The 22,524-nt window shown below is 48.9% G+C and overlaps 1 protein-coding gene across 2 annotated transcripts; it reads left to right on the top strand.

The window, feature by feature from the left end:
* Positions 1-6,500: 6,500 nt before the first annotated feature.
* LOC132384741 (mitogen-activated protein kinase kinase kinase 12-like) lies at positions 6,501-21,552 on the top strand. 2 transcript variants are annotated; one of them, XM_059956179.1, is made up of 12 exons: positions 6,501-6,796; positions 6,981-7,172; positions 7,745-7,903; positions 9,377-9,535; positions 9,781-9,889; positions 10,282-10,391; positions 10,656-10,772; positions 16,771-16,884; positions 17,678-18,272; positions 18,558-18,625; positions 18,930-19,182; positions 21,034-21,552. In XM_059956179.1, the coding sequence occupies exons 1-12, from the start codon at positions 6,603-6,605 to the stop codon at positions 21,133-21,135; spliced, it is 2,172 nt and encodes a 723-aa protein (XP_059812162.1). In that variant the 5' UTR covers positions 6,501-6,602; the 3' UTR covers positions 21,136-21,552. The 2 variants fall into 2 exon arrangements, with proteins under 2 accessions (XP_059812162.1, XP_059812163.1); XM_059956180.1 differs by lacking the exon at positions 18,930-19,182.
* The last annotated feature ends 972 nt before the right edge of the window (positions 21,553-22,524 follow it).

The following is a 22,524-nucleotide window of genomic DNA, read 5'->3' as shown; positions in this document are numbered from 1 at the left end:
TGTGTGACAGAGGTGTGTGTGTGTATGTGTATGTGTGTCTGTGTGTAGTCACCATCCTGTGAGTGGATGTGAGCCCACAGATTCTAGTCCCTGCAGCCCTACTTATGTCCTAAGACAGGGGAGGCTGGGTGGTGGGGATTGGGATGGAAGGGGGTGATGGTCAGTTTTGGGAGGTCAGGGGGTGATGAGGGGGCACCCCACTGAACCTCAATGACCTGATACTTTGACCTCTCTTTCACTTTCCAGAGTGACCTTTCGTCTGCAACCTGCGACCTCTGACTCTCGGGTAACTGCGGTCACCCCAGTAATGACCACTGGCCACGGGGAGCATCTTGGATACTGAGCGTCCTTTTACCCATCCCCCCCAATGCCCCCATCCATGACGTCCGGACCCTGAGTGACCTTCAGACATTGACTGACTGACAGTCTCACCCCCTTACCTGGGCTCACAGTGACCTCCTCTCCCCAACACACAACCCGACTGCAAACCTGGACACTTCAGTGGCCCCTGACTCCCAGGTACAGAGTGACCTTTCACCCCTGATCTGTGACACTGACCTCTGATTCCTAAACCCCAGGCATGGACTGATCTCTCGTCTCTATCCATGACCCTGTTCTTGACTCCATGACCTTTCATCAGGAGTGACCCTAAGACTGCCTCTTGACCTTCCCCTCCCACCCCCTGGTCACCATGGCCTGTCTTCAAGAGAGGCGGACCCCATCGCCGGGCCTGGGCCTGGGCTTGGGCCTGTGCGGGGCATCCAGGCGCCTGCCTGAGCCACCTGAGGACCCAGGGGGTTCAGGGCAGTCACCGGCAGCGATGTCACCCACCCAATGCGCGCTGCAGGGTGGGTGCAGCCCACCCACCATGACGGACGGCAGCGAGGACTCCCCACGCGAGGCCTTTACCCGCTGTGTACTGCGGCTGCAGGAGGCCGAGGGGGGTGCAGCAGCTGGGGGTGGAGGAGCAGGGGGTTGTGAGGGGGGTGGCCGCAGGGAACCCCGGGCTGGACACCCACCCCATCTCCGCCCACCCATCAGGCCCCACTGTGTTCATCCGGGGCCCGGCTTCCTCGAGGGCCTCTTCGGCTGCCTCAGGCCCGTCTGGAGCATCCTGGGCAAGGCCTACTCCAGCGAGCACAAGCTCCAGGCCGAGGGTGAGTGAAAACCCTCCAGATCCCTTCAAAACCCTCCAAATCTCTCCATCTGGGACCCTCCGAATCTCTCCCTCCTCACTCCGGGAAATTCCCTCACTCCCTTACCCCATCAATGAGGCCTATGTGAACCATAGGGTGCAGGCTGAGGTTGAGTGTAAACCCATCTACATATCTCTGGGACCTATCTTCCTCACTCATGGACCCTCTGAAAGTTTCCAGGAATCTCTTCCCTCCCTCTTCACCTCCTCCATCACTCCAACTCCCCAATGCAGGAGGGGGTGAGGGTGAGGATGTACAGCCTTCTGGGTCTCATCCTCCTCTTCTTTCCTCTGCGGCTGTAACATCCACCCCTGTCCCCTGCCCTGGACCGTCTTTTCCTCCTACAGTCATGAACACTCGAGCCTTCACTCACTCCCCTGCCTACTCTCTCTCAACACCCCCCCCCCGCTCTCTCCACTACTTATTCACTTCCCACACGCCCCTTCTCTCTCTCTCCTCCCCACCTGCACTCTCCCCCATACACCCCACCCCCATTGCCCTTTTGTCCTCTCCAACGTGTACTCTGTGTACCTCTCTCTGTCTCCCTCCCTCCCAATACCCTATCTCCCCAAGTCTCCTCCAAGACTCTCTCTATCCCCCATGCTTTTTAGTTTCCTGGTATCTCTCTCTTTCCCCGCTCTCTCTTTCAGTCCACCCTCTGTGTGTGTCTCTCTCTCTCTCTCAGAAACAGAAAATACTATAGTCTGTCTACTCCCATCGATCTGCACTGGGACTATTGCCCTCCATATCCCACCCCCAATCCATGTACCTATCCAAACTTCTCTTAAATGTTGAAATCATACCCACATCCACCCATTGTGCTGGCAGGTCATTCCACACTCTTACCACCCTCTGAGTGAAGAAATTTCCCCTCATGTTCCCCTTAAACATTTCACCTTTCACCCTTAACCCATGACCTCTAGTTCTAGCTTCACACAACCTTGCTGGAAAAAGCCTGCTTGCATTTACTCTATCTATACCCCTCATTATTTTGCACATCTCTGTCAAATATCTTCTCAATCTTCTACGCTCCAGGGAATAAAGTCCTAACCTATTCAACCTTTCCCTGTAACTCAGATTCTCAAGTCCTGGCAACATCCTTGTAAATTTTCTCTGCTCTCCTTCAACCTTATTGATATCTTTCCTGTAGATACGTGACCAGAACTGCACACAATACTCCTATTTAGTTCTCACCAATGTCTTGTGCGATTTCAACATGATAATGCCATTCCCTGTACTCAAGACTTTACGAAGGCCAAAACACCAAAAGCTTTCTTCATGACTCTGTCTACCTGTGCTGTCGCTTTCAATGAATTATGGACCTGTATTCCCAGATCCCTTTGTTCTACCACACTCCTCAGAACCCTACCGTTCACTGTGTAAGACCGACACTAGTTGGTCCCACTGATGTGCAAAATCTCGCACTTGTCTGCACTAAATTCCACTTGCCGTTTTTCAGCCCATTTTCCCAGCTGATCCAGATCCCTCTGCAAGACATGATAGCTTTCCTTGCTGTCCACTACACCCCCAATCTTGGTGTCATTCACAAATTTGCTGATCCAGTTAACCACATTATCATCCAGATCCTGATACAGATGATAAACAACAATGGACCAAGCACCAATCCCTGTGGCACACCACTAGTCACAGGCCTTTAGTCAGAGAGGGAACCATCTCCTACCACACTCTGGCTTCTCCCGCAAAGCCAATTCAGAGCACACACAAAATGCTGGAGGAACTCAGCAGGTCAGATAGCATCAATGGAAAAGAGTGAACAGTCAACATTTCAGGCCAAGGCCCTTCATCAGGATTCTAATCAAATTTACTACCTCAGCTTGCATGCCAAGCGACTGAACCTTCCTGCCAACCTCCCATGTGGGTCCTTGTCAAATGCCTTGCTAAAGTCCACGTAGACAACATCCACTGACTTGCCTTCATCCACTTTCCTGGTAACTTCCTCAAAAAACTCTTTAAGATTGTTTAGACACGACCTACCACACACAAAGCCATGCTGACTATTCCCAATCAATCTGTGTCTATCCAAATACCCATATATATTTGGTCCCTTAGAATACCTTCAAATAACTTTCCCATTTTTGATGTTCATTGGCCAATAATTTCCTTAGAGCTTTTCTTAAACAGCCGAACAACATTAACTATCCTCCAATCCTCTGGCACCTCAAGTTTTAAAAATCTCTGCTAGGGCCCCTGGAACTTCTGCACTACCCTCCCACAGGGTCCGAGGGAACACCTTGTCAGTCCCTGGGGACTTATCCACATTAATTTGCAATAGGACAGCAAACACCTCCTCCTCTGTAATCTGTATAGGGTCCATAACCTCACTGCTGCATTGCCTCACTTCTATAGTCTCTCTGTTTGCCTCCTGAGTAAATACAGATGCAAAAAATCCATTGTCCCTTACTATCCTTTTGCTCTGAATATATCTGTAGAAGTCCTTAGGATTCTCCTTCACCTTGACTGCTAGAACAACTTCATGTCTTCTCCTGATTTCTTTCTTAAGAGTGCTCTTGCACGTCTTACACTCCATAACAACTCATTTGTTCCTACCTGCCTATACCTGCTACACACTTCCTTTTTTGATTAACCAGGTCCTCCATATCTCAGGAAAACCAAGGTTCCCTAATCCTGTTATCCTTGCCTTTTATTCTGACAGGAATGTACAAATTCTGCATCTCAAAATTTCACTTTCGAAGACCTCTCACTTACCAAGTATGCTTTTGTCATAAAACAACCCATCTCGGTCCACACTTGACAGATCCTTTCTGATACTGTTAATTTCTCCAATTTAGAATCTCAGCCTAAGGACCTATTCTTTCCTATATTTAACTTGAAACTAATGGCATTATGGTCATGAGAAGAAAAGTGTTTCCCTACACAAACTTATGTCACTTTGCCTTCCTCATTCCCTAATAGGAGATCTAGCATTGCACTCTCTAGTATTGTAGTTGGGACTTCTATGTACTGATTAAAGAAACTTTCCTGAGCACATTTGACAAGCTATATCCCATCCAGTCATTTTACAGTAATGACAGTCCCAGTCAATATGTGGAAAGTTAAAATCACTTACCATCACAACCTTATGTTTCTTCCAACAGCCTGCGATCCCTCTTCAAATTTGTTCCTCTAAATCCCCTGGACCACTGGGTGGTCTATTATATAATCCTATTAACGTTGTCATACCTTTCTTATTCCTCAGTTCTACCCATAAAGTCTCATTAGATGAGCTCTCCGGTCTGTCCTGATTGAACACTGCCGTGACGTTTTCCCTGACTAGTAATGCCCCCCTTTAATCCCTCCTGCTCTGTCACATCTAAAACAACGGGATTCCGGGACACTGAGCTGCCAGTCCTGCCCCGTCTGCAACCAAGCCTCACTAATGGCTGCAACGTCACAATTCCATGTGCTGATCCAAGCCCTGAGCTCATCCTCTTTTCCTGCAACACTCCTTGCATTGAAATATTCGCAGCTCAGAACATTAGTCCCACCGTGCTCAACCTCTTGATTCCTGACCTTGTACGTACTGTAGGCCTAATAACATCTTTCTCCACAATCACGCCACCATCTGTTCTGCTCTGGTTTAACAACCCTTCTGTGCAGCACTAACAAACCTTCCCGCTGGGATATTAGTCCCTCTCCAGTTCAGGTGCAAACTGTCCTTTCTGTACAGGTCCCACCTTCCCTGGGAAAGAGCCCAATGATCTAAAAATCTGAAGCTCTCCCTCCTATACCATCTCCTTAGCCACGTGTTAAACTGTATAAACTTCCTAGTTTTAGCCTCACTAGCGTGTGGCCAAGGTAACAATCCCAAGATCACAACCCTGGAGATCCTGCCCTTTAACTTGGCACCGAACTCCCTGAACTCAATTTGCAGGATCTCCTCAATCTTACTAACCATCTCACTGGTACCAAGGTGGACCATGACCTCTGGCTGTTCAACCTCCCACTTAAGAATGCTGAGGACTCGATCCGAGATGTCCTGGACACTAGCACCAGAAAGGCAACATACCATCTGGGAAGAACCTCCTCATTGTTCCCCTAACCAATGAATCCCCTGTCATTATGACTCACCTCTTCTCCCATTCCCTTCTGAGCCACAGAGCCAGACTCCGTGTCAGAGAGCTGAACACTATGGCTTTCCTCTGCAAGGTCATCCACACTCCCTCCCCAACAGTATCCAAAGCAGTATACTTATTACTTGAGGGGAATGGCCACAGGGGTACTTGACACTGGCTGCCTCTTCTCTTTCCCTCTCCTGAGAGTCACCCAGTTACCTGTGTCTTACACGCTTGGGTGCACCTATCCCCCACCGTATGTCCTATCTTATCAACCCCTCAGCCTCCTGAATGATCTGCAGTTCATCCAGGTCCAGCTCCAACTTCTCAGCACAGTCTGTTAGAAGCTGCAGCTGGATGCACTTCTTCCAGGTGTAATTATCAGAGACACTGGAGGTTTCCCTACTTTCCCACATCCTGCAAGAGGAGCATTCCTGTAACCTGCCTGGCGTCCCCTCTGCTCTAAATGTGCAATAAGAAATAAAGAAAAAATAAGCAATGAAAAAAAACTATGGCTTATGCCTGTCCTTGTTGAAGCCTTGATGAGCCAAAGTCTCAACTCCCCACTTTAACTCTGGCCCACTCTCACAATGGCCGCTCCATTTAAACCTAACTTCTTTTTATTAGACCTTGTCAAATGCCTAATTATGTGCAATCCATTGTCTCCTCGGGAACTGCGGCATGCAAAATGTGGCCCTGCTCGCTTTTAAACCTTTTCTCCCTGTACGCAATCCAAAGTCTCCTTCCGGAACTGTGGCGCACAAGATTTGCTGACTGTCCCCGCTTGCTCTTTTTAAACACTCTCTCCGTCTACACAGTATGATATCTCCTCAGGACTGTGGTGCGCAAAATGTGTTGGCTGCCCCTGCTCACTTCACTTAAACTCCTTCTCCCTTTACGCAATCCATTGTCTCCTGGGGAACTGCGGCGCGCAAAATGAGCCGACTGCCCCCACTGGCTTCTTTTAAACTCTTTCTCCCTCAACGCGATCCAAAGTCTCCTTGGGAATTGTGGCGCGCAAAATATGCTGATTGCACCCGTTCGTTTTCTTTAAGCTCTCTCTCCGCCTACGCACTCCAAAGTCTCCTTGGGAACTGTGGCGCGCAAAATGTACCGACTGCCCCTGCTCACTTCTTTTAAACTCTCTCTCCTTCTACGCAATCCGGTGTCTCCTCAGGAACTGTGACGCACAAAATGTCACTCCTCTGCTTTCTATTCTCCCCTGATTTTTGTCTCCCCAACACTCTACTCTCTCTCTCTCCCCATCCCCCACTCTCTCTGCCCCCTCATTCTCACCCCCCCCTTTCTCCCACCTGCAGTAACCAATTGCTTCATGTCAGCAGAATGCTGGGAAGTTCCCTTCGAAGAGATCTCGGAGCTGCAGTGGGTGGGGAGCGGGGCACAGGGAGCTGTCTTCCTGGGACGCTTCCGCGGAGAAGAGGTCGCCGTGAAGAAGGTCCGAGACCGGAAGGAGACGGAGATCAAACATCTCCGCAAGCTTAAGCATCCCAACATCATCACCTTCAAGTGCGTTCAACGTAACCTTCTCTCCTCCCTCTGTGTCGCCCCACTCTCTCTTCTCCCCTCTCCCTCTGTTGCATGGGCGCCCTCTCCTCTCTTCTGCACACTCCCCCCCCCCTCTCAATAACATGCACGGTTCTCTCTGTCTCTCGCGCACACACTGACTGTTCCCCCTTCATCTCTATCGCAGGGGTGTGTGCACTCAGGCTCCCTGTTACTGCATCATCATGGAGTACTGTGCACAGGGGCAGCTCTACGAGGTGCTGAGGGCAGGCAGGAAGGTCGCCCCCTCCCTTTTGGTCGACTGGTCAATGGGGATCGCTGGAGGCATGAACTATCTGCACCTCCACAAGATCATCCACCGAGACCTCAAGTCACCCAAGTAGGTGGGGCAAGGGGGGGGGGGGGAGAGGGAGGTTAGGGGAGAGGAGAAAGTTTCTGGGGACTGAAGGGTGGGGTTGGATGGTTACCAGGAACCAGGATCAGGCACAATGTTGGGGTGGGCAGATGGTCCCTACAATTGGACTGAGGGACAGGAGGGTAGGGAGGATGATTTACAGGGACAGACTGAGAGGCGGGAGGGTGGAGGGAAGTTCCCATGGACAGACACAGGGAAGAAGGGTGGTGGGGGGAGATGTAAACATCAACAGGGACAGACAAATGCCTGGGGTTAGGGAGAGATGGTTGGGGGATTGTTCCCAAGAAGCGTCCAAGGGATGAGTGAGGGGGATCAGGAGAGTAGTGAAGTGTTTTGTGCCCCATTCCCAATACTGTACTTGTCACTGACCCTCTTCATCCCAGTTACTGTCCCTCATTACTTACTGACCCAATTTCCCCTAGCATTACAGAGCCTGTTTGCAGATTTTGTTACAGTTCTCATTACAAACCCCGTTAGGGGCCTCGTAACAGTCCCTGTTACTGACCCCATTACTAACCCTGCCCACTTTGCCACAGCATGCTGATCACCTCTGACGACGTGGTGAAGATTTCTGACTTTGGAACTTCCAAAGAGCTGAGTGACAAGAGCACCAAGATGTCATTTGCCGGCACTGTGGCCTGGATGGCTCCGGAGGTGATTCGCAACGAGCCAGTATCAGAGAAGGTGGATATCTGGTGAGTGGCGAATGCCAGAGAGGGGAAGGCAATGGGGTCACTGTGGATGGGAGGTCGCTTGTGCAGAATCTGATGGAGCAGAGGTCACCAGAGAAGGGAGATAATTGGAGAAAAGTCTTATCAACCTGTACCAGGGTCACTGACGGTGGAGGTTGGGGGGGGGGGGGGGGGGTGGGGTGGTGCGATGGAGGAGGCAAACTGAAATTGCATGGTGCTCCCAGTGTGAACCTAGCACCAGATCTAGAATGGCCTCTTCTATAGTCCCCTGTTCATATATTGTGTCAGAAATGGGGCAAATTCTGCCCCAGCTGAACCTTTTGCACCAAGGATGTACAGTACCAATCAATAATAGGGAGGTTGAAGTCCCCCATGACAACAACCCTGTTACTTCTGCATGTTTCCAAAATCTGCCTCCTTATCTGCTCCTCAGTATCTCTCTTGCTATTGGGATGTCTATGGAATACTCCCAACAGAGTGATTGTTCCTTCCTGTTCCTGACTTCCACTCACACTGACCTAGTACAGTAGACAATTCCTCCAGGATGTCTTCCCTTTCTGCATCTGTGATATTGGAATACATAGTATTATAGATTAGCAACGGCACTCCCCCATCTCTTTCACCTCCCTCCCTGTCCCTTTGGAAACATCTAAACCCCAGAAGATCTAGCAGCTTTTCCTGCCCTTGTACAGACAAGTTTCTATTGTGCTCCATGTACTGACCCGTGCTCTAAGCCCATGATAATTCTTGCATTAAAATAGACGCACCAAACCATCCCAATTGACTACTGTTTTGCCCTGCTAACTTTCTATCCTTCCTCAAAGTCTCTCTACAGGCTGCATCTGCCTATAGACCAACTGCCCCAACCACTGACTTATCACTCTGGTCCCCATCCACCTACCAAACCAGTTCAAACCTTCCCCTACAGCTCTAGTAAACCTGCCTTCAAGGGTATTGGTCCCCCTCAAGTACTTGAGAACCCATCTTTTTTGTACAGGGTCATATCTTCCCCAGAAGAGATCCCAATGATCCAGAAATCTGAAGCCCTGCCCCTTGCACCAGTTCCTCAGCCACACATTCATTTACCAAATTGTCCTTTTCTTACCCTCACTGGTGCATGGCACAGACAGTAATCCAGAGATGACTACACTTGAGGTTCTGTTTTTCAGCTTCCTACCTAGCTCCCAATATTCTCCCTTCAGGACCTCCTCCCTTTTCTTTTCTATGACATTGAGAAATGTGCACGGTGTTCCCAGTGTGGGTCTGATCTGAGGATAGGGAGACAGGAACTGTGCACGGTGTCCCCATGTGGGTCTGACTCAGAGATAGGGAGACAGGAACTGTGCACAGTGTTCCGGTGTGGGTCTGACTCAGGGATAGAGAGAAGGGAACTGTGCATGGTGCTCCCAGTATGGGTCTGACACAGGGATAGGGAGATTTATTTGTTGTTGGTGTGATGGACCTCATTGTCCGCAGGTCTTTTGGTGTGGTTCTGTGGGAGTTACTGACGGGGGAGATCCCCTACAAGGACGTTGATTCATCTGCCATCATTTGGGGTGTTGGCAGCAACAGTCTCCACCTTCCTGTCCCCACGGGCTGTCCTGATGGATTCAAACTGCTCCTGACGCAGTGCTGGTGAGTCTCATCTCTCGGTGTGATGCTGCCTCATCATACTGCTCTCCTCCCTCCTCACCACCCTACCCTCCCTCCTTCCCCTTCACCATCCCACCCTCCTCCCTTCCCACCGACCCATTCTCGTCCCTCCTCACCGCCCCGCCCCCTACCTGCAGTAACCACCCCGATCCCACTCTTCCCCTTTCGACCCCTTCTCTTTAAATCTGCCCTCCACTCCACTGAACCCTCCCTCCTTGCCACTGCAGGAATGGGAAGCCGAGGAATCGACCCTCCTTCCGCCAGATCCTCCTTCACCTCGACATCGCTTCGGCTGACGTGTTGGGCACCCCGCAGGAGACCTATTTCCAGTCCCAGGTACAGGGCGTAGGAGGGAAGGAGAGAGATGGAGGGAGGAGAAGAGGACGTTACGGTTATCGTACCGCTTTACAGCGCCAGGGACCCGGGTTCAGTTCCCTCTACTATCTGTAGAGTTTGTACGCTCTCCCAGTGACCGTGTGGGATTCCTCCAGACGTTCTGGTTTCCTCCCACATTCCCAAATCATACGGGTTAGGTTAGTGAGTTGTGGGCATTCTTTGTTGGCACCAGAAACATGCCGACACTTGCGGACTGCCCCCAGCACCATCTTCGGATTGTGTTGGCGGTTGATGCGCAGTACGCATTTCACTGTATGTTTCGATGTACGTGTGACAAATAGAGCTCATCTTTTATCTTTAATCCCTCTGCCCCCACCCCTCCCTGTCCCCAGGCCGAGTGGCGACAGGAGGTGAAGCAGCATTTTGAAAAGATCAAGACCGAGGGGACGTGCCTCCACCGGCTGGATGAGGAACTGGTGCGCAGGAGGCGCGAAGAGCTCAGGTGGATCCTCAGGTTTCAGCCTGACACGGGGAGGGGGGAGTGGGTGACACGTTACATAGTACGACACAGGCCAGGGGCCAGATGCTAGACATAGAGGGGGGTGGAGGGGGTGACCGTGTTACACATTATGCAGCATAATCCAGGGCAGATGCAGTACACAGTACAACATGGGGTGATGTGTTCAGGGTTTTTATGTGAGTGGGTGCTTATATGGCACAGTGTTTCCATCTCTGATCACCTCTCCCCTCTTTTCCCAATCTGCAGACATGCCCTGGACATCCGTGAACACTATGAGCGGAAGCTGGAACGAGCCAACAATCTCTATATGGAGCTCAACGCCGTCATGTTGCAACTGGAGCTGAAGGAGAGGGAGTTACTCAGGTCAGAGTTTGAGTGGGGAAGCGGGTAACGTGGTGGTTCCTGGGGCCAAATCCCATCCTTTGCTAGGATGGAGTATTCTTGGGACATCTGGCTGGGTGCCCCATCCCTCCTGGATGAGCCAAGCTCTCCCACATCCAGGGAGTCCCACACAGGCAGTGGGACTGCCCCTGTGATGGGAGCTGATTGCAGAAGCCTTGTGAGACAAGCGGGGAGGACACATCTTCTTGCCAGGGGAATGCTGTGTCCATTCCTGAGATGGGTGGGTGGCTGAAACCACATCTGGAGCAATGTGGACTGTATTACACTATACAGTTACAGAGCACAGTAACAGGCCTTTTGACCTAGTTGGTCCATGATGACCAAGATTCCATCTAACCCAGTCCCATTTGCCTGTGTTTAACCCATATCCCTCTAAACTTTCCCTATCCATGTACCTGTCCAATTGCCTTCTAAATGTTAATGTACCTGTTTCAATCACTTCCTCTGGCAGCTCATTCCATATAGAGACCACCCTCTGGGTGAAGACATTGGCCTTCAGGTTCCTATTATACCTCTCCCCTCTTACTTTTAAACATGTGCCTTCTTGTTCTTGATTCCCCAACCCTGGAAAAAGCATCTTATCTATGTCCCTCAAGATCACTCCTCAGTCTCCTATGCTCCTAGGAATAAGAGTGCAGGATTTTATATGGAATGTAAAAATAAAACTTTTATTTTTAATTCCATCAGTAACTGGAGTCATAATGGAAGTAAAAATTTCATTTAAAAGTCCTGGCAACATTGAAAAATACAGTATCTTGGTGTCAGGATAGACCCTGGATTGGGTGTCTCAGTCATGACTGGCTGAATAAATTTGGGAGATGGTGAACAAAGCTGACTCAAAAGGTGGAAATCTTTAGGACGTACTCCATCCCTCAACTTTGCCAAACTCTCCCCATAACTATCAGTCTCCTTATTGAAGGAATAATGTTGACGTGTGGGAGAAGTTCAGAGAAGATTTACCCATACTCCCTCTCCCCCTCGTCTCTGTCCTCCTCCCTCACTAAGCATCACCCTCATTTCTCTTTCTCTTACATCTTCCACTCTGATTTTACCCCCACCCATCCTTGCCCCCGCCTTTATCCCAGCTGTTTCAGCTCTTTCTCTCACCCACTCACCGCCCTTTGCCCACCTGCTCTGCCTCTCACCTTCGCCACCATACTAAAACACTCTCCCCTCCTCTCTCCTTGTCCTCACCCACCCATTGTACCTATCCAAACTTTTCATACTTGTTGAAATCGAACCCGCATCCACTACTTCCACTGACAGCTCGTTCCACTCCTGCAGCACCCTCTGAGTGAGGATGTTTCCCCTCTCTGCACTCTTTCAACCTTGTTTACATCTTTCCTGTAGTTAGGTAACTAAACCTGCACACAACACTCCGAGTTAGCTCTCATCTACGTCTTATACAACTTCAATACAACATCCCATCTCCTGTACTCAATACTTTGATTTATGAAGGCCAATGTGACCCTATTTACCTGTGACACAACTTTCAACAAAGTATGGGCCTGTATTCCCAGATACCTTTGTTCTACCACACTCCTCAGTGCCCTACCGTTCACTGTGTAAAACCTACCCTGGTTGGTCCTCCAAAAGTGCAACACCTCGCACTTGTCTGCATTAAATTCCATCTGCCATTTTTCCAGCTGGTCAAGATCCCACTGATTAGCCTTTTTCGTTGTCCACTACACCCCCAATCTTGGCGTCATTCACAAATTAGCCGATCCTGTTAACCACATTATCATCCAGATTGTTGATATAGATGACAAACAACAACGAGCCAAGCACTGATCCCTGTGGCACTCCACTAGTCACAGGCCTCCAGTCAGAGAGACAACCATCTATTACCACTCTCTGGCTTCTCCCACAAAGCCAATGACTAATCCAAGTTACTACCTCACCTTGAATGCCAAGTGACTGAACCTTCCTGACCAGCCTCCCATTCAGGACCTTGTCAGATGCCTTACTAAAGTGCATGTGGACAATATCCACTGCCCTGCCTTCACCAACTACTGATGTCAAGCTCACCAGCCTATAAATTCCCCACTTACACTTAGAGCCTTTCTTGAACAACAGAACATTATCTATCCTCCAACCCTCTGACACCTTGTCAGTGCCTAAGGACATTTTAAATATCTGTGCCAGGGTTCTTGCACTAGCCCCCCACAAAGTTTGTGGGGAGATCTTGCCAGGCCCTCGGCGTTTATCCACCTTAATTTGCCTCAAGACAAAAAGCACCTCCTCTTCTGTAAACTGTATATGGTCCATGACTTTATTATTGTTTCACCTTGCTTCTATAGACTCTGTGTCTGTCTCTTGAGTAAATACAGGTGCAAAAAATCCACATGGTCTCCCCCCATCTCTTTCAGCTCTGCACATAGATAATCACTCTAATCTTCCAGTGGACCAGTTTTGTCCCTTGCTATCCTTTTGCTCTTAATATATCTGAAGTAACCCTTAGGATTCTCCTTCACCTTGTCTGCTAGAGCAACCTCATGCCTTCTTTAAGCTTTCCTGATTTCTTTCTTAAAGTGTTCTCTTATATTTGTTATATTCCTCAAATACTTCATTTTCCACTTGCTGCCTACACCTGCTATGCATCTCCTTCTTCTCAAACCAGGGTCTCACAATCACTCAGACTAAGGTTCCCTAAAGCTGTCAGCCTTGCCTTTTATTCTGACAGAAACATAAAAGCTTTGTACTCTCAATATTTCACTTTTGAAGGCCTCCCACTTACAGTGCCTATAAACAGTATTTGTCCCCTTGGGAAGTTTTCATGTTTTATTGTTTTACAACATTGAATCACAGTGGATTTCATTTGGCTTTTTTTGACACTGATCAAAAAAAGAATTTTTTTGTGTTAAAGTGAAAACAGATCTCTACAAAGTGATCTAAATTAATTACAAATATAAAACACAAAATAATTGATTGCATAAGTATTCACCCCCTTTAATATGACACACCAAATCATCACTTGTGCAGCCAATTGGTTTTAGAAGTCACATAATTAGTTAAATGGAAATCACTGTGTGCAATCAAGGTGTTTCAATTGATTATAGTGAAAATACACCTGTATCTGGAAGGTCCAACTGCTGGTGAGTCAAAACTACACCATGAAGACAAAAGAACTCTCCAAGCAACTCCGCAAAAAGGTTATTGTAAAGCACAGGAGATGAATACAAGGAAATTTCCTTGGCAGTACAGTTAAGTCAATTGTTAAGAAATGGAAAAAATATGGCACAGCTGTAAATCTGCCTAGAGCAGGCCATCCTCAAAAACTGAGTGGCCATGCAAGAAGTGGACTAGTGAGGGAGGCCACCAAGAGACCTATGACAACTCTGGAGGAGTTGCAAGCTATAGAGGCTGAGATGGGAGAGACTGCGCTTACAACAACTGTTGCCTGGGTGCTTCACCAGTTGTAGCTTTATGGGAGAGTGACAAAGAGAAAGCCACTGTTGAAAAAAAATTTCACATGAAATCTTGGCTAGAGTTCGCCAGAAGGCATGTGGGAGACTCTGAAGTCAGCTGGATGAAGGTTCTATGGTCTGATGAAACCAAAATAGCGTGTTTTGGCCATCAGACTAAACACTATGTTTGGCATAAGCCAAGTGCCACACATTAAATGGAATGTTGGCCTTTATTACAAGGGGAATTGAGTACAAGAGCAAGGATGTCCTTTTGCATTTGTACAGGACCCTGGTGAGACCACACCTGGAATATTGTGTACAGTTTTAGTCTCCAGGTTTAAGGAAGGACATTCTGGCAATTGAGGAAGTGCAGCGTAGATTCACTAGGTTGATTCCTGGGATGGCAGGGCTGTCTTACGCAGAGAGATTGGAGAGATTGGGCTTGTACACACTGGAATTGAGGAGATTGAGAGGGGATCTGATTGAAATGTTTAAGATAATTAAAAGATTTGAAAGGATTGAGGCAGGAAATATGTTCCAGATGTTGGGAGAGTCCAGTACCAGAGGGCATGGATTGAGAATAAGAGGTCAGTTATTTAAAACAGAGTTGAGGAAAAACTTCTTCTCCCAGAGAGTTGTGGAGGTGTGGAATGCACTGCCTCGGAAGACGGTGGAGGCCAATTCTCTGGTTGCTTTCAAGAAGGAGCTAGATAGATATCTGATGGATAGGGGAATCAAGGGATATGGGGACAAGGCAGGGACTGGGTATTGATAATGAATGATCAGCCATGATCTCAGAATGGCGGTGCAGACTCGAGGGGCCGAATGGTCTACTTCTGCACCTATTGTCTATTATCAAAAACACAGCATCCCTACCGTGAAGCATGGTGGTGGCTGCATCGTGCTGTGGGGATGCTTCACTGCAGCAGGCCCTGGAAGGCTTGTGAAGGTAGAGGGTAAAATTAATGCAGCAAAATACAGGGAAATCCTGGAGGAAAACCTGATGCAGTCTTCAAGAGAACTGTGGCTTGGGAGAAGATTTGGCTTCCAGCAAGACAATGACCCCAAGTATAAAGCCAAAGCTGCACAGGAATGGCTTAAAAACAACAAAGTTAATGTTGGAGTGGCCAAGTCAGAATCCAGACCTCAATCCAATTGGAGATTTGTGGCTGGACTTAAAGGGCTGTTCCGTCACGATCCTCATGTTATCTGACAGGGCTTGAGCAGTTTTGTAAAGAAGAATGGGGGAAATTGCAGTGTCCGGATATGCAAAGTCAATAGAGACCTATCCACACAGGCTCATGGCTGTAATTGTTACCAAAGATGCATTTACTAAATACTGACTTGAAGGGGGTGAATATTTATGTAATCAATTATTTTGTTTTATATTTGTAATTAATTTAAATCACTTTGTAGAGATGTTTTCACTTTGACATGAAAGAGTCATTTTCTATTAATCAGTGTCAAAAAAGCCAAATTAAATCAATTGTGATTCAATGTTGTAAAACAATAAAACATGAAAACTTCCCGGGGGGTGAATACTTTTTATTGGCACTGTACCAAGCACGTCTCTGCCAGACAACAACCTGCCCCAATCCACTTGCCAGGTCTTTTCTGATACCATCAAAATCGGTGTTTCTCCAATTTAGAACCTCAATCCGTAGACCAGATGTATCCTTTTCAGTAATTACCTTCAAACTAATGGAATTATAATCACTGGATCCAAAGCGATCCCTGCACAAATGTCTGTCACCTGTCCTGTCTCACTCTCTATTAGAAGATCCATTATCTCTCATTGGGACCTCTGTATATTGATTAAGGAAACTCTCTTGAACATATTTCACAATCTCTATCCCATCTAGCCCTTTGATAATATGGGAATCCCAGTCAATATGTGGAAAATTAAAATTACCTACTATCACAAGCTTTATTTTTCTTACATCTGTCTGCTATTTCTCTACAAATTTGCTCCTGTAAATCCTGTGGACTGTTGGCTGGTCTGTAATATAATCCCATTAGTGTGGTCATCCCTTTTTCATTCCTCAGTTCCACTCATTATGCCTCAGTAGATGAGCCCTCCAGTCTGACTGGGAGGCACAGAAGCGTAGCGGTTAGTGCAATCTCTTTACAGGAGCCAACTCTAAGATCGGAGTTTGATTCCTGTCACTGTCTGGAAGGAATTTGTACATTCTCACTGTGCCATGAGATTTTCTTCTGGGTGCTCCGGTTTCCTCCAACATTCCAAGGACATACAATTCAGGGTTAGTCAGTTGTGGGTAAGCTGTTTTGGAGCTGGAAACATGATGACATCAGCTCAATCCTCATTGGTTTGATTTGACACAAATCTTTATCTAATAATACAACCCCTACCACTTTAATGCCTCCCCCTCTAAGCTGATGGAACCCTGGAACATTGAGCTGCCTGTCCAACTACTTCTGCAGCCGAGTCTCACTAATGGCTTCCATGCCATAATTCCATGTCGTCTTCCCCTTCTCTCCGTCCACAACCCTCCAGCACCACATTAAAGTTCTTTCCCTCTCCCCTTCCTTAGGAGAGAGGAAGCTCTGGACCAGACGCACCCCAAGGTTTTCTGTCCACCCCACCTCCGCCCGACCAATTCTGTTGATAAACTTCTGCTGAAACATCACCTGACGCACAGCAAGAGGTTAGTGCACTGAACTCAGCAGGGCAGGGATCAAGGGTCGTAGCAAGGGGCCAATGGGATAGGAGGTCAAGGTACATCAGCAGGTTCAGGGTCAAAAGATGTCAGGTCACAGGCGTTGGGTTCGGTGTGTCAAGGGGCATGGCTTGGGGGGGGGGGGGGGGAGTCATTGGGCTGGAGGAAGGTTCAGGGGTCACAGCAAAGATCATCACCCAGAAGGCATGGTTGGGGAATCAGAGGTTCAGGATTCACAGTAGAAGGTCAACAGGTTGGAGTGAGGGGGTTGCGGTTATGAAGGAAAAAAGGGGTTACAACTGGTCAAGGTTCAGGAGGGGGTTGGGGCACGGATGTAGGGGACAAAGCTCATTATACCTCCCTCCCCCAGGACGGGCTTTGACCCAAACTCAACTCCAATCCTGACCTTCACCCTGTTGCTGTAGGCCTAACCTTCTGAACTTGACCCTGACTCTCTTACTTTCCATTTTAGGCTGGACTTCCAACCTTGATCTTTGGCCCTAACACTCCCTTCCTTCCCCACTGGAGGCCAGAATCCCCTGACTTCTGATGTGACACTTACACATTTGGACCCTTCACCCATTAAAAGACCAGGCTCTCTGATCCTGACCTTTGCCCCCTCCATTATAGTCCCAACCTCAGACTGGGACCCTTGACTTTATCTATCACTCCTACTCTGCTAAGAGATTGGGACCACCTGACTTTAACCCCACCTGAACTTTGACCCCAGCAAGTCTTTGAGTCTGACCCTAACACCTTCTTGCTCTCTGCTCTGTTTCAGGCCAGACCTGCTGAGGTCGGAGGTCACACTGCCGAAGCCGGAGGTCCGCTGGAGAAGGGCAGGGGGGTCTGTAGCTGGTAGGGTGGATGGGGGAGAGGGGGGCTCCCCAGGTAGGGGCCGGACCCGGCCCAGGCCCCGCTCTCGCTGCCGGAGGGGGGCAACCAAAGGCAGCCGCGGGGAGGCTGAACTCTGTGGAGGCCTGGGGGTTTCGTCCTGCCCCTGCTCCTCCAAACTGTCCCCTCCCCCTGCACCATGCCCAAGGGCTCCCACTCAGCGCCTCCTCCCTGGGTCCTTGCACTCCTCCAGCCCTGACTTGTTGTGGGGGGCCTTGGGCCCTGAGGCCTGTGGTAGGCTCCAGGGCCTGGGTCCACAGCCGAGCTCCAGATCCGAAGCCAAGGAGGGGGTCCAGGCCATGGGTAGAGGGACCGCACCGAGGAACCAGGCCACAGAGCTGGAGGGGCACATGGAAGGTAGCCCTGATGCTGTGGAGAGAGGGGGAGACAACGGAGGCCTGAGGCAGGAACCTACTGGCACTGGCAGATGCAGCGAGACCCAGGGGCCAGGCCGGGGCGAGGACCCAACATCAAGGAAACAGGTAAATGGGAGTGGGTGAGGGAGGAAAGAGGCAGGGGGAGGGGGAGTGGGAATGGGAAGAGGAGGGGAAGGGGAATTTTGAGGCATGGAAAGGGGATGGTTGGGGAGGGATAGAGGGATGGTGGTGATGTGGGAGGGAGGGATATGTACCCTCCCTGTCTCTGTGACCCCCTCTGGTTATCCCCAGACACGTTAGGGTGGGTGGTGATGTAGGATTGTATCAGATGTTAGAGGTCGAGGCAGCAATGAAGAATATCTCTCACTTTACCACTCCCACTTCTGGCAGAGACTCTGCTCGTCTGAGGAAGAGGAAGGAGAGGTTGACAGCGAGATGGAGTTTCCACGGAGACAGAGGTGAGAAGTCACCCTGTGTTTTTGGTGAGGGGGGAGATCTCTAACACTGGCTGCTGTGTGTGTGTGTTGGGGGATTGTGTGTGGGAAGATGCAAGGGAGTGGTCTGTGAGAGGGATGGAGTGTGGAGGAAGGGGGAATGGCGGCTGTGAGGAGGAGTGATGGTGGTGAAGGAGGGAGGAGATTGTGGGTTGGGGAAGAGTGTGTAGATGGGGATCAGGAGGTGTGAGGGGTGATGGCGGCAAAGTGGGAGGGAATGGGGATTGAAACATCCACTCACTTTCTCCCTCATGACCCCACCCCACAGACTCCAGCACGACCTCAGTGCCTGCCCCTCCCTCTCCACCTGCAGCCTAGAGAATGGTTCGGTCTCAGACGAGGGAAACAGCAGTGAACTCTCCCCTGAACTGCCTGGCACCCACACAGAGGAGAGAGGAGGGGAGAGATCAGATGAGCCCCACTCCCTGGGCTCCGAAGTTCTGTCTGACGGTCTGACTGAGAGGGGGGCTGTCCTCCACCACGACCGTTCCCGGATCTGCCCTGGCTCCCTGCTCCCTAAGGTAGGTCCTGGGGCCTGCTTCCCAGGGTACAGAGACTGAGGGGATCCTTCTGTACATGGGTGGGATGCTGGAAAGGATGGTGGAAGTGAGGAGATGAGGAAGGAGGGGAATAGGGAGGAGTGAGTGAAGAATGAAGGGAAGGGTAGGAGAGGGAGGTAGAGATCTACAATAGGACTTCTGGACTGTTATATTCAACACCCTCTTTTAGATGTTAATAGAGTCAATCAGCATGGGAACAGGCCCTTCAGCTCCACGTCAACCCAGATTCCCAACTGTTAATCCCATTTCTCATGATTCACCCATAATCCTCTATATATCTGTCCAAGTCTCTTTTAAATGTTGTCAATGTACCTGCTGGGGAAATGTATGTCTACCTTACCTATGGCTCTCAAAATCTTATAAACCTCTATCAGATCTTCCTTCAGCCTTTACCACTGCAGAAAACAACCCAAGTTTGTCCAACCTCTCCTTATAGCCTGGTGAAAAGGTTGCCCTCAGGTTCCCATTAAATCTACCCCCTCTCAATCTCTTATGCTCCAAGGAATAAAGTCCCAACCTCTTTCCATTACTCAGTCCCTCGTTTCTCAGCAACATCCTGTGAATCTCCTCTGCACTCTTTCCACTTAAGACCTTTTCTATTACCGGGTGATCAAAACAATACTCCTAGTGCGGCCTCACTCACATCTTGTACAACTGCAATGTAATGTCCCATTTCCTCCAAGTTCAACGCCCTGACCAATGAAGGCAAGTGTGCTGTGCACCTGTCTATGTGGTCACTTTCAGGGAGCTGTGGACTTGGAGTTCAAAATCCCTCTGTACATCAGTGCTGTTAAGGATCCTGCTATGAATTGTAACTTCTCTCCTTATATTTAACCTCCCAAAGTGCAACACCTCACACTTGGAGTTCCAGTCTTGATGAAGGGTCTCAGCTCAAAGCGTCAACTGCCTCCACCGATGCTGAGTTCTGTCAACATTTTATGTGTTACTCTGCATTTCCTGCATCTGCAGAATCTCTTGTGTTTGTCACCTCACACTTGCTGGGTTTAAACTGTATCTCTGCCCAGATGTTGTGGGGGCAGGGGTCACATTTTCAGTGCTGTATTCAGCTCTGGTGACCCAACTATAGGAAAGCTGGGAAGAGTTCAGAGGAAGGAGATTTATGAAGAAGTTAGGCTGGTTGGAATTTTATCCCTTAGAGTGTGGGAGACAGAAGTGTATAAAACTATAAGGGACATCAATAGGGTGAATGCACAGTCTTTTTCCCCAAGGGTGGAGAATCAAGAGATGGGAAATTCAATAGGAACGAGAGAGGCAACTTTTTTTTCATCCAGAGGGTGGTCAATATATGAAACAAGCTGCTAGAGACATAAGGAGCAGAATTAGGCCATTCAATCCATTGAGTCTGCCTTACCATTCCATCCTAGCTGATTTATTTTCCCTCTCAACCCCATTCTCCTGCCTTCTCCCCATAACCTTTGACACCCTGACAAATCAAGAACCTATCAACTTCCGCTTTAAATAGACCTAATGACTTGGCCTCCATGGCCGCCTGTGGCAGTGAATTTGACATATTCACCACCCTCTGCCTAAAGAAATTCCTCATTTCTGTTCTACTCTGAGGATCAGACTGTATTAACATTTAAAAGGCACTCAGACAGGATGTGAATGGAAAAGCTTTAGATCAGGGTTCCCCAACTTTTTTAATGCCAGGTTGGGAACCACTGGAGAGATATGGGATAAACGCTGGCAAATGAACTGGCTTGGATGGGGATCTGGGTCATCATGGATGGATTGGGTCAAAGGCCGTCTCTGTCTCTGTGTTGTAAACTGATCCTGGTGTCTCCTCCACAGGGCACTGCTCCCGGCGAGGACTCAGACTGCGGTGTGCCCGACATGGACAGCTGCCTTTCCGTGGATACGCTGCTTCAGCCCCGGAGTTCCGCCTCATGGTAGCCTCTGGAATAGCTGGCCTGTATATACTTAAGTTTGGGATGGAACTGCTCCATCTCTTCTCCTCTATTCCTTTCCCCACACCATCCACCTTATCGCGTGCTTCCAACGCTGGAATGGAGACGGAACAGAGCACTCCACACGCGTGTAATCAGGGATCACACCACCTGCCGTGGACTCGACGCCCTCCTGATCTTTTCACCGAGGACACAAATATCATATTTTAGGTGCTAAGTTCAACAGCCCCAATTTGTGTGTGTGTGTGTGTGTGTGTGTGTGTGTGTGTGTGTGTGTGTGTGTAAGGGGGGAGAGATGCATTGGTCAGAAAGAACCCCTGCTTGTCTTGGCCCCCACCTCTCCATGTGTGTATGAAGGGGGAGTGAGAGAGTCTCTGTCCTGCCTGCCTCCCCCCCCCCCCCAGACACTCCTTCACATGGAAAGGGAGAGGGGGAGAGAGCAAGGAGGGTGGAGAGAGTGAGAAGGGTGAGACAGAGGGAGAGAGAAGTGTGTGTGTATGTGTGTGAGAGAGAGAGAGAGAGAGATAGAAGCGAGAAAGAGACTGCTGTCTCTCCACATGCACACAACACACACAAAATAAATACGAGAATTTTAGACAAACATGTGGTGTGTGATGTCTCTGTATGAGTGGCGGGTGGAGAAGACCGTAGATCATGGAACAGTACAATATCTGTGCTGACTATAAGAGATAGGAACAGAATTAGGCCATTTGGCCCATCGAATCTAGTCCACCATTTGATCATGGCTGATCCATTTCCCTCTCAACCCCATTCTCCTGTCTTCTCCCCATTACCTTTCATTCTCTGATTAGTGAAGGCCCATCTGCTTCCAACTTAAGCAATGACTTGGCATCCACAGCTGCCTGTTCCAGTGAATTTCACAAATGTAAATCTGTGGCCCTAGACTTCTTCACCATAGGAAACATCCTCTCTGAGGCCTTTTGACACTTAATGAAATCCTCCCTCTTTCTTATAAACTCCAATGAATATGGGTCCAGAGCCATCAAATGCTCCTCATATGTAAAGCCTTTCATTCCTGGGATCAATCATTTTCATCAACCTCCTCTGGATCCTTTCCAATGGCAGCACATCCTTTCTTGACAAAGTGTCCAAAATAGCTCACAATACTCAAGCTATGATCTGACCAATGCCTTATAAAGCCTCAGCATTATAGTAAATCCTTGCTTTTATATTCTAGTCCTATTGAAATGAACGCTAACATTGCTTTTGCCTTCTTCACCACTGACTCAACCTGTAAATTAACCTTTAGGGAATCCTGCACGAGAACTCCAAGCCCCTTGGTGAGTTCGGATTTTTGAATTTCTCCCTTTAGAAAATAGTCTACCCTTTTATTCCTCTACCAAAGTCCATGACC

Source organism: Hypanus sabinus, chromosome X1 (genome assembly GCF_030144855.1).
Source record: "Hypanus sabinus isolate sHypSab1 chromosome X1, sHypSab1.hap1, whole genome shotgun sequence".
Lineage (NCBI taxonomy): Eukaryota > Metazoa > Chordata > Chondrichthyes > Myliobatiformes > Dasyatidae > Hypanus > Hypanus sabinus.
This window is presented reverse-complemented; position numbering and strand designations above follow the sequence as displayed.